Source organism: Spodoptera frugiperda, chromosome 30, assembly GCF_023101765.2.
Source record: "Spodoptera frugiperda isolate SF20-4 chromosome 30, AGI-APGP_CSIRO_Sfru_2.0, whole genome shotgun sequence".
Classification (NCBI taxonomy): domain Eukaryota; kingdom Metazoa; phylum Arthropoda; class Insecta; order Lepidoptera; family Noctuidae; genus Spodoptera; species Spodoptera frugiperda.
This window is the reverse complement of record NC_064241.1, coordinates 5,079,046-5,090,891: the sequence shown is the minus strand read 5'-3', so window position 1 is coordinate 5,090,891 and position 11,846 is coordinate 5,079,046. Positions and strand designations below refer to the sequence as shown.

The 11,846-nt window shown below is 33.3% G+C and overlaps 2 protein-coding genes across 2 annotated transcripts; one reads left to right on the top strand and one right to left on the bottom strand.

The window, feature by feature from the left end:
- The first annotated feature begins 791 nt into the window (after positions 1-791).
- Positions 792-7,474, top strand: LOC118281604 (uncharacterized). The gene is made up of 6 exons (XM_050706788.1): positions 792-1,025; positions 2,360-2,565; positions 3,396-3,531; positions 5,870-6,003; positions 6,880-7,039; positions 7,344-7,474. The coding sequence occupies exons 1-6, from the start codon at positions 977-979 to the stop codon at positions 7,424-7,426; spliced, it is 768 nt and encodes a 255-aa protein (XP_050562745.1). The 5' UTR covers positions 792-976; the 3' UTR covers positions 7,427-7,474.
- Positions 7,475-7,518: 44 nt separating this feature from the next.
- Positions 7,519-11,744, bottom strand: LOC118281603 (vacuolar protein sorting-associated protein 4). Its single transcript, XM_035602220.2, has 2 exons — positions 11,577-11,744; positions 7,519-10,016 (listed from the first exon to the last, which is right to left on the bottom strand). The coding sequence occupies exon 2, from the start codon at positions 9,993-9,995 to the stop codon at positions 8,673-8,675; it is 1,323 nt and encodes a 440-aa protein (XP_035458113.1). The 5' UTR covers positions 9,996-10,016; positions 11,577-11,744; the 3' UTR covers positions 7,519-8,672.
- Positions 11,745-11,846: the final 102 nt, after the last annotated feature.

Below are 11,846 nucleotides of genomic sequence, written 5' to 3'. Positions count from 1 at the left end.
AATGACAATAATAATTACAAATTAATACTACATTTGCTATGTTATTATGGTCCCATATCATATCATAAAATGATTCCATATCAAAACTACTCACAAATACGCTTCTATCTCATATTCAACATAAATCCTTCACATAATTTTATATCTAACATTAAATATGAATGCGCATTCTTCCTAGTGGTACTCCAGGGTTCGAGTTCATACAGTAATAAACACTATCTGACTCTAAGTACCTCATAAACAAAGGCACTGCACTAACAAGATCTTGTGGGGAATGATATGACTTAGTAAGTAGTAATAAAGATGAAAATAGAAAATCTTAAGTTAAGAGTTTTTTGAGAACTGATTTGAAATTCTTAGAGTTTAACGAGTCAAATGAAATCAAATCACTTTAATGCATCTTTAGTGTACGATGTGGTCTTCTATTTTAATATAATAATACGTTCCAACTATAGACCCTTATTCGTAGAATAATAATTTATGCATGTCTAAGAATATGTACGACATTCATACTTCAGCAGGCTTAGAATATCTTATAAACAAAATTCTTTTATCTTATTCAAATTCTCAACTAACTTGAAAAAATTCAAAACCACTCTAATTTCAATACACAGTTTATCCATTATGAATCTATCTCCTTCACAGCTTCATTAAAACACTAAAGTTCTAGCGCACCTAAATTGTTTTACAGAAAGTCCCCGGCTTAAATAATTTCGTGTGTGCTACGATCGTAGCGCTACGAGCCGTCTCGTAGCGCTCTACGCGGCGTAGCAACAGTTGCATTCGCTACGTGCTACGAAACGGGCGCACTCAACGGAATATCAAATTTTACGTAGCGTCGAAAGTTGGGAATAACAATGTGACCTAGTTTCGATTCCAGTTAAAATTACTTCATATGAAATATGAATGATTTTGATATCCAACTAAAGTTTTAGTAATGAAGAAATACAGTGTTAATTGTGATATTTAAGTGAAAATGGGAACTTTTACTGTGTTTTGTTATTTAATATTTTATTATGTGAAAGGTAGGTGTTATATTTTATACTTAAAGTCTGTAAATGATATGATAATCGTAGACCAATAACAAAAATACAACTTTTAAAATTACATACATAAACTTGCTAATAAATAATTCTGAAACAAATAATATTTTTTTATTATATTATGCTAAAAGATCGTAGACAGTGACAGACAACAAAATATAATAACATTTTTATTTTGTAATACGATTAAAATGGTATCCTGAATAATTTTGCAGTACGTTCACTCTTCAACACAATAATCATGGATCTGACAAAAAACATATAACGTGATAATAACACACAACGAATTAGTATAAACTGCTATATTATCATATCAAAACATTCATTCATTGGTCCAAATCTTCATTCCCAAACAATTAAAGAACAATTGAACATTTCATTCAGCATCGTTCGTTGAATGTTCGGTCTATCGATAACAAATATTATATTCGAGACACTTGAGCAAAGTCGAGTACCTTCGTTTGTACGCCTCTCAGTAGACTACACTATTAAAATACGTGGTTAATCTAAAATAAACACTGGTCTCATATGGTATTATTGTTCTTATGTAATTGTGATTTCAAACTTATGATTATAATTAATGCTCATACCTTCTCCATGCGAGAAGAGGCTTTGGTCACCGGTGACCACTATTATGTTGTTGATTGAATAATTGTGATTAACTAACGCCGTCCTCAGACTATTGTTTTTTTAATGGTATTGAAATACGTCTTTTGACTAAAATATGCATTGGTCTCATATGTTATTATTTTGTAATTTACGTAACATTTGTGGGTGTATGAAGAGTTAACTAAACACTATCCTTGGACTATTTAATGGTTACTCAACTCAGTTATTAGCAATTATTTTCAGAATTAAATCAAGTAAGGTATAGTTTAAGTACTTAATTATTAAATGTCTCTGAAAACAGCAGAAATACGATTATTTATTTGTAAAATAATTGTTGTAATATGAAATTCAGTTATTCTTTAGCTATTAAAACTTAAAATAAATAATAGTTATTTTAATAATTAGTGAAATAAATCACTACAATCATCGTTTCTTTAGATTATTTTAATACTTTTATTTCATACATGATTCTAAAATAAATCGCTGTAATTATAGTTTATTGTAATCATTAAAGTACTTTTATTTTAGAACATATTAATTATTCTACAACCTTTTTTATTCTAATAAATAGGTGGTGTTTGGCCATCACCTCCATCACCACCTGGTGGTAAGCGGTGATGCAGCCTACGACGGATTACGCATGCTCATAAACCGATCTACAAAATTATTTTAGTAAAATAGTAAAACTATATTTTTTTCATCAACAGTATGCATATGTCTCCGCATAGTTGGCATATCAGTACCAGCTCTGAAGCAGCGTGGGGAGTCCTCCACGTTAACGTGTGACTATGACCTGGAAGGGGGTAAGCTGTACTCTGTGAAGTGGTACAGAGACAATGAAGAGTTCTACCGATACATGCCCCGACTGAGACCGCCTCAACATGCACATAAGTTGGATGGAGTTAAAGTTGACGTGAGTTTATATTAATTCTTTATTCCTTAATAATGTTTAAGATTGTTGACTTTTGTCTTACTATGTACGTTTATAAACTGAAATGGTCTGGTCATTAACACTGTCATTAGAACTTAACACTATCATTAGACCTTAAAACAATTTACCATGTTTATTAATCTAACAATCGCAACGGTGTCGAAATATCGGAAACTCACAGAAATTTATAAACATGGTAAATATCCTGTTTTAAATTCTAATGATAGATTTGTCTTACTTCTTTTTGATTTAAAATTGGATAAATCTAAATAAAATTTACGGGGAAACAATCACAGTAAAAATAAAGTAAATGAGTTTGCATAGTCTGCATTGGTCGTGTATAATAAACTACTAATATTCTACGGTTTCTTGGGCTAGAAAATGTTATTTATGTGGTTTTGGTTATGGTGTAGCGTTATTTTTCACGTCTAATTTTTCAAATGGTTTCCCATCATGCAAGATAAGTATAGGGTTGCACTCGTGATCTCGCAATAGTTCAACGGTCACGTTGGGTACGGATCGCTCCTATCGAAAAGTATAATATACAGTATAGGAAAATCATCAAAAAAATATATGAATGCTCTTTGTTTTTAACCAACTTTAAAAAAGAGGAGGTTGTTGTCGGTATTTTTCTGTTCCTGTTCTGTGTAAAATAGCATTATACTTCGTTGTATAATGCGTTGTATAAAGTTAGGACAATGTATGGAACAAAAACAGAGGAATACTTATTAATCGGGAGAGTCAGAAACAAGTACCGATGCGAAGCCACAAGCAACTTTTTAATAAACTATTGACTCGGTTTTTTATTTCAGTTGGAAAAGTCGACAGCGCGCCGCGTCCATCTTCGAGACCTGATCCTCAAATCTCGAGGATTATATCGTTGTGAAGTTTCTGAGGAAGCTCCCTCGTTCCACTCTGCGCAAGCAGAAGCGTTCATGGAAGTCTATTGTAAGTAAAATAAGTCGAGTTGCATTTTTTTTTTATTCATAATTAGTATAGGCACTTTAGTATAAGTGCCAACCTGCATTGAGCAAGCGTAGTGATTAATGCTCAAACCTTTTCCGTGCGAGAAGAGGCCTTTGGTTAGCGGTGGTCACATAATAGGGTGCTGATCATAGATACTATGTATTTAAAAAAAAATGTTTGTGAACAATTTTTGAAGAAGACTATCACGCTAATATCGATATCAGAGTCAACATTTATTAACCACATAATGCTGAGCTACCGTATCTGTGGTACAAAACCTATTAGGTATATAACGAATTTGTTTATATTTTTATCTCCCTGTAGAGTAGCAAAAGTATCTTTAGCAGCGAATTTAATATTTACCACTTGTCCACTTCTATTACCTACCTACTTCTTAAATATAGGTTTAATAATAGGTAGGTAAACATCCCGCGTAACTTAGGTCACGTTCGAAAAGCGTGCTTCAAAAAGTTGTGATCTATGCAGCATCGTGAGGGATTTGCAGTCTAGACGAGAAGGCAGGTGAAAATGATATATAATATAAATAAAATGTTAAGATATCAGGATCGAAATTTAAACATTAATGCACATTACGTACCTAGGTCACTTCTTGTAGTGTGGCTTACTAAATACACATGGGAGCAAAGAAATGGAGCCACTAACGTTCTTTCTTTGTCATTTCTTGCTTAATATTTTCTGATACGGGTATTTTATTAATTGGTAATGTACCTATGTCGTATGAAAGGCAATTTAATTAGGTACCGTACCTTTGAAACGAGAGTATTTTGTTATTAAGTGATTAAGTGCTGATGATAAAATTAATATATTATTTTTAAGTTATAGAAGATTCTTTAATATGATAAAAACGCTAGTGGCTTAAAAAACTTGTCTAGTAGGTACCTGCGTATTGATAACCAATTTACGAAAAACAAAAACAAACCATTTCGTTTACCAATTCCTATTTAACTCTGTCAAAACAAATAGGGTATCGTAAAAATACAGCTCCTAAACACATTTCATTGAAACGAGCTCTTTAAAAGACAACGACTCTCTCGTAACAGAATCGAAACACAACAATAATGACGTTCCGTTTCGTATTACGTGTCCTGTGACGTCATTCGATGGTCCAATGGGTTCGTGGATTTATTTAGGTACAAGGTATACTTTCAATATTGTTTGGTAGGTACCGATGTAATGTAGGTACGATTGTCTTTTTGTATGTCAGTGAAGACTACCTTGTTATGTCTCAGTTAGTGGTCCGCCAATATAACTCAAGAGCAAGTCAGCTTTCTGGATTTGATTCCCAAGTCAGACAGGGTCGGTTATTTAAACTGTATTATTTAGGACCTGTTTGGTCGTTTGTTTGGGTCAAAGGAGATGGCTAAATGACTGACCCAGGCATAATAACAAGAATACGAATTTCACGCTAACCCGTATCATTTAAATATTCACTTATGAATTATTTTGTGTTTAACTAATTCTTATAACTTGGTGAACAAAAATTAACAAAAAATAAGTTGCATATTTGATTTTTTTCTGTTGTGGTTTGACATGACAACACGGAAGTAGATACTGCAAACTATTATTAGGACATTAGTTTCCCCGAAAATCAAATCGAAATAATTAAACGAACATCAATTTTTAATAACGGTAATATAATGACTTTTTTCTGAAACCAAATAATTGTAAATGTTTTGATCGACACAAAATATATATTTTGTATAAGATTGCACAATCTTACTATATATTTTGTGTCTGTCCTTGGTTACTTTGTGTTCATTATCTAGTATAAGCAGAATTGTTTACCTATCTACCTCATTTATAAATAACTTTCGGCTCAAGTACATCAAAACGCCTTGGTAAAAGTTCACAGCAATAAGTTTTAGTTTGAAGTTTTTGTAACATTGTTTGACGTAGGAACGCTACTTTATTTTCAGGATTGCGCAGATATGCTAAGTTTCTGGACCTTCTTAATTACAAAATATCAATTTTTAATAATGCGGCTTTATTTATTGCTAGGTACCATATTTATACAATATTTATTTGTACGGGTTACGACGTTTGTACTTTGGTTTAGCCATGTCCTTTGGTAATTGGCATTTAACCCCTTCCTGACGTCCGATCGATCTAATATATGGTAGACACTAATTAATCTTGATAGCCATACCTACAATATAAATCCATTAAAACCGTTTGACATAAAAATAAATATTACCAAATTTTTTAGAAGTTCCATTTCGATTAAAACAAATAAACAACAAAACTATCAAGCTACGGGTACCTACCTATCTTAACAATCTTTTCACATTACCTATTTCAGATTTCCCACGCGAAACACCTCGCATCACGGGTCATGAACGAGCCTATAAATTGCAAGAATCTCTCGACGTAAACTGCTCATCAGCCAAGTCGTTTCCAGCGCCGGATCTACAATGGCTTATAGATGGACAGAAGGTGAGTACTTAGTACTGAAATCTTTTTTTTCTGTATTAGCATCTAGCTATCCACTTATTTTTATCAAAGCAATATTGATAGCAGCACTTCCATCCCCATCATATACAATGTGATAGGTGTGGGACTTCTAACCCGTTAAGGCTGAGTACTACATCTAATTTTATCGACAAAAAAGTAATATGGGGGTTTGAAACCCCAATTGAAAATATTGAAAAATAACGATTTTTTCGGTAAAGATTATTCAGAAATTATTTTTTTTATCACCAAAACATTATCAAACATATGAAAAAAGTACCTAATGAATTAGTTAGCCAAGGTTATTAGCTACCGTTTGTCGTTTTTTTTTTGTTTCTACGACGCATACAGCCTTTGATATCACATAAAGTAAGAAAAATATTAAAATAGCCATAATTTTAAGGGGGAGGGGATTCGACCCCTTCGACCCCCGACTTTTGTCGATAAAATTAGATGTAGTACTTAGCCTTAACGGGTTAGAAGTCCGAACCGTATCACATTGTAGATGGTTGGCAGGCCACAACTGTGCGCTTCTCACGAAACGTTCTGCCTCACAAAGCAAAACTGCAGAATGAGCTGTCGTCGGCGGTATTTCCGAACCGGTACTACCTTCCAACATTCAAGAACAGCTTATTCCTTTTTAAAAGGCCGGCAACGTCCCTGTGATTCCTCTGATGTTGCGGGTGTCCATGGGCAGTGCTGATCGCTTACCATGAGATGACCAGTATGCTGGTTTGCCCCATATTCCATGAAAAAATAGGTACCTTTATCATAAAATCATGCCTTGAGAGAAGATTTTAAGGATTAAAGTCCCCTATTCCCTGTTATGTAAGTAAACTATTATTATTTTGATTTTTCCAGATCACAGACAGATCATGGCTGATTGCGTTTGAAGCGAAACCGGCGTCACAAGGGTTACTGGTGTCTACACTCGGACTCCGAGCGCCCACCAAGCCACGTATGAAGCTCAAATGTGTGGCCACTATAGGAACACATAGACGGGAACGCACTGTCGTCATAGGTAACATTAGTAAATAATTCTTAGTAAATTAGATAAAGAATCCCTTTTTCCTTTTATAATACAAATAGTGGAAAGTGGGTGTACATTGTACAGTGGCATTACGTGTCGTAATGTGCCTCTCTTTTTTGAAGAGGGAATGAAGGAGAATGACTCCTCCCACCTTGGATGAGGTGAGAGGGAGTGTCAGACTCTTACTGAATAAAAGGCGTGACGATAGGATAAGATATAATCACATTATTCAGTTGTTGAGGTGGGCATAACTTTCTCCATAGGTAATAAACCAATGTTATTCTTTCTCTTTCAGAAATAAACTCATCAAGCTGGAACAAGCCATTTAGTTTACTTATAATGATAACACTGAACATTGTTTGTGTAAAGATATCGTGATATTCTCACATTTAAATATAGTTCGTGTAAATAAAGATACATTTGTAATACGTTGTTTTATTATACTCCAACCATCGAAATAATAAACACAGTATTTCTGAACACTATAATATGTAATCACTTATTTTAACAATATACAAAAGAATGAACGAACTAAACGTTTATTAAGATCAAAAATTAAAAGTATTTTACGATAGTTTGCGAAATAATAATAACTATTATAATAATTACAAATTAAGTGCAAAATCTCTTGCTTTTAATATGTTTTTATAAATGAAAATAATGTATAAATACGAGGTGTAGATGTTCTATGTACAGAATACAAAAAGGTAAACGTTATAAAAATAAAATGCTCGCCAATATCACAACAAATAAATATATGAATTACTTTTAATCAGAATTTAACAATTTATTTCACTAGTCTGCATTAAAAGATGTTTACATTCCACATAGAATATTATTGCAAAGATAATCTGAGGAAAGAATCTAGAATAACAATAGAATAGTTAACTAGTAAAGGAAGCTTATACAATTTACAATTACAGTATTCCGTTAAATTTGGGGAAACTAAGCATTTTCAATTACATTACAATTCATAGATAAGTTGTAAAAATACAATTTGTAAATATTATTCTAGATAAGCAATTATTTTATCTAGCTAAGTATACCTCATGCAATTTATGTCATTGGTGTTAACAACAATTGGACATCAAGATTTGAAATGTGGTTAAATAGAAGCGTGGTGAAATACAAGATTAGTCTCCTAGAACATAACGATTCCCTTAGCAAACAGCTCAATGCTTTATAACAAAATCACATCCTAAGCCCAATAATCACAAAAATTTAAGAATGCCTTTGCATTTATTACCTTCATGGTACAAGGACCATAATACTTAAATTACTTCGAGATGTTACACTATTTTATTGCGAGAAATACAGTAAAGGCATACTTGTCATTTAAACTTTAATTATTGTAGACATAAATTCTTAAAGTTGTACATCACTCATTTCAGAGCTTTACAATCATTGTGAAATGAAATTACAAGCCGAACATGTGAACGTGATACAATCAACAATGAACAATATTTGTGAAACTACTATACACAATCATGTGGACTAACCTAGATTGAAAAATTTATAAAAATAAAAAGACTACATTTGCAACATATTAGGCACTGTGAATAAACTCCAGTAAAATACAGCTAATAAAATCTTATAATATTTAAATAAGTAAAATGCATCAAATCTATCCTTCCTGACCGAAATCTTCCATGAACTTCCTAAGCCGGACCATATCTTCATCGTTCACAGTGGGTTTCGAAATAGCTAGCGAGCGCAGCATGTCGGACATTGTTACTGGAGGTTCATTCAATTTATCACCAGGTACATCCATCCAAGTCATTTCCATTGCGCCTGGGTCGCCAGGAGAGCAAGGAGTTAGAAGATCATTTGCGATTACATTAGGGTCTAACGGGCTGGGGCCAGATACTTTCTTGAAGTGTGTAGCAGACTGCACTTTACGTACGGGCTGCATCAACGCATCTCGAACTACGATGCAGATGTCAGCACCAGAGTATCCCTCAGTTTTTGTAGCTAACACTTTCAAATCCTGCTCTGTGAGTTGATGCCTTGTGTTTCCCAGATGCAACTTGAACATGTCCAAACGCGCATGTTCTTCAGGTAGTGCGATGTAGATACGCTTCTCAAAACGTCTCCTGATAGCAGAGTCGAGTACCCACGGGATATTTGTAGCGCCGAGAACTAGAATACCGTCCATATCGTTGCCTACACCTTGCATCTGTACAAGAAATTCAGTTTTGATTCGTCGAGCCGATTCAGACTCGTTATCAGATCGAGATGAACACAAAGAATCTATTTCATCAATGAATATAATACTTGGTTTGTGTTGACGAGCTAGCTCGAAAAGATTCTTCACCAACTTCTCAGACTCACCAAGCCATTTGGATACAAGATCAGAGGAGGAGACAGAAAAGAATGTTGAGTTATTGGCTTCAGTAGCAACAGCTTTAGCCAAATAAGATTTACCAGTACCAGGGGGTCCGAAGAGTAGGATTCCCTTCCAAGGTATTCTTTTACCTGTAAAGAGATGAGGGAATTTGATGGGGAGGATAACAGCTTCCTTCAAAGCTTCCTTAGCTGCCTCTAAACCAGCCACATCACTCCACTTGACATGTGGTTTCTCTACAACAATAGCACCTTCAAGTTTTCCTTGAAGTTTTTTCTTCTCAGGATTATCGGAATCACTGTCACTATCACTCTTTTTATCTTCACTTTTGGAGTTGGATTCACCATCCTTGACTGGTTTCTTCTTGCTGTCTTTTTTGAGGTACTCCTTGAGTTTTTCAGCTCTATCGAGGTACTGTAGGCACTTGGCTCTTATGCTTTCTTTAGCTCTTTCGCCCTGAGCTTCATATTTGACAGCATGAAGGAAGTACTCTACACCATGCTCATATAAACGCAGAGCTTCTTCATAATTTTTGTTCTTGTCTTCTTCGGTAGCTTTTGTGACAAGGTCAATGGCCTTCTGCAAAGTGTTGGACGATGCCATTTTCCTTTACTCTACTGTTACCTGAAAATCAATAACAAACATTTTAATCACTAAAGTATGTTGTAAATTAGTCATAACTTACTATCACCAAAAGAAGTAATTCTATGTAATATGCTATCTAAAAGGATGTTCTATTACTGTGAGTCATCGATTTATTTTCATATAAATAAAATCCAACACAAATGACAAAATTCATAAAATAAATTAACCACAATTTAAACTAAAAAACATTTAAATACAATGGGTATAACTTTAAATTTCCCAAGGACTTGAATCTTAATTACTAATAGAATCACAAAATTATCTCCCTGAAGGAGAATACTATTCAAAATTGGATTATGACATGATAGTCAGTACTAAAAATGAAACTGTACACTAAAAAAAATTATAAACCAGCAAAATGTTGATATTTCTCTTAGTCGGGATTAAAAAAATATATGGCAATAAACTGTCATGTCATGACGGAATGACAATGTTACATACATACAAAATCACATCTTTCCCAGAGGTGGTAAGTATAGTTTCCATATGTTATAGTATGAGTCCCATATAATAACAGATGATATAATAATTTGTAACAAGCCAAGTTTTAAACATTTTCAAAAACAAAAATTACTAATAAACCTTTACATGACCCTATAACATGAATCACACTCAAGATCTCACTCTTGGTAACTAGTTGTACTTGCAACCATTAACCCAAAGACCGAGTAACTCAGTCAAGAATTTTTATTCATGCATTCTTAAATTCTAAACAAAGTGAATAGTGAAGGTATGCTTTCTGAAAATATTATGTGCAGATGGAAATAATTTGAAAGGCTATAAGAAAAGAAGACATTTACAACACCCTCCCCAAATTTATAGTACCATATTGTACCTGTACTATTACTTATTTTGACTTTTCATAGTCATAGTAAAAAATAGAAGTAATATCTTAGATATTATTTAAGTTTCTTGTCCATATTAGATTTAATATTGCTGCTTGAACAATACTTACTTACATACACTACATGCAACATTCTAATAAGTAAACACTACCTATTTTTCTTTAACGCTGGTCAGCAAAATTAAATTTTTGGCAGAATGTTCACATACACACAATGTGTAATAAATTATTAACTATGTGTGCATAGACAGTTGACATTTTCTAAATTTAGTGACTTAGAAAAGCTTTTTGGAACTAGGTTTGGATATAAAACCCTATTATAGCAATACAAGTCTAACATTTTAATCTAATATAGCTGTTCATCTTAGCATAAGTTGAATGACAGAAAAGGAGGAAAAATTACAACACAAATACTGAGCAAACATAATTGCGACTGAGGTAAAAAAACATCTAATAAAATTTTTCAGACCTGCAAAACGTTTCACCGAAACTAGGACTCTACCTTTCTGCAATACTTGGATATAGAAAGATTTAGCCAATTAGGTTTGTTCATCGTTAATTTAATGTGTTTGTGTTGATAGGCTCTGCCTACTTTATCCAATGACGAATTGGGCAGCCAAATGAGATCACGGACCAAACGGCCATGGAAATTAGGCATTAAAGATGCGTACTTAAACAAAAAACAGTGAGCTTACCATACACAGCAGTGTCACGATGTTTAATTACAAGCACAAGCCCAGTTTAATCCGTTTTTAATCACTAATCTGCGACGAAAAAGTAAAATACCAATACAGACAAATCGTTGTTAGTCACTTTTTCATGACATTTGTGATCGATGTTGCCAGCTTAGAAATTTAGTAAATATTTTCGCAACAACTATTTTTATAGTAAGTGTTTAAGTTGTGAATTTATTCTAACTGAAAATAGCATAATATTTTTAATTCAATAAATTAAACTTAAGACAT

What these genes read in the sequence shown, in the direction of transcription:
- LOC118281603 (XM_035602220.2), bottom strand. Translation starts at nt 9,995, where the DNA reads ATGGCATCGTCCAACACTTTGCAGAAGGCCATTGACCTTGTCACAAAA.
- LOC118281604 (XM_050706788.1), top strand. Translation starts at nt 977, where the DNA reads ATGGGAACTTTTACTGTGTTTTGTTATTTAATATTTTATTATGTGAAA. An exon ending in AATATTTTATTATGTGAAAG is followed by an intron (nt 1,026 to 2,359) that starts GTAGGTGTTATA and finishes TTTCATCAACAG; the next exon opens with TATGCATATGTCTCCGCATA. An exon ending in TGGATGGAGTTAAAGTTGAC is followed by an intron (nt 2,566 to 3,395) that starts GTGAGTTTATAT and finishes TTTTTATTTCAG; the next exon opens with TTGGAAAAGTCGACAGCGCG.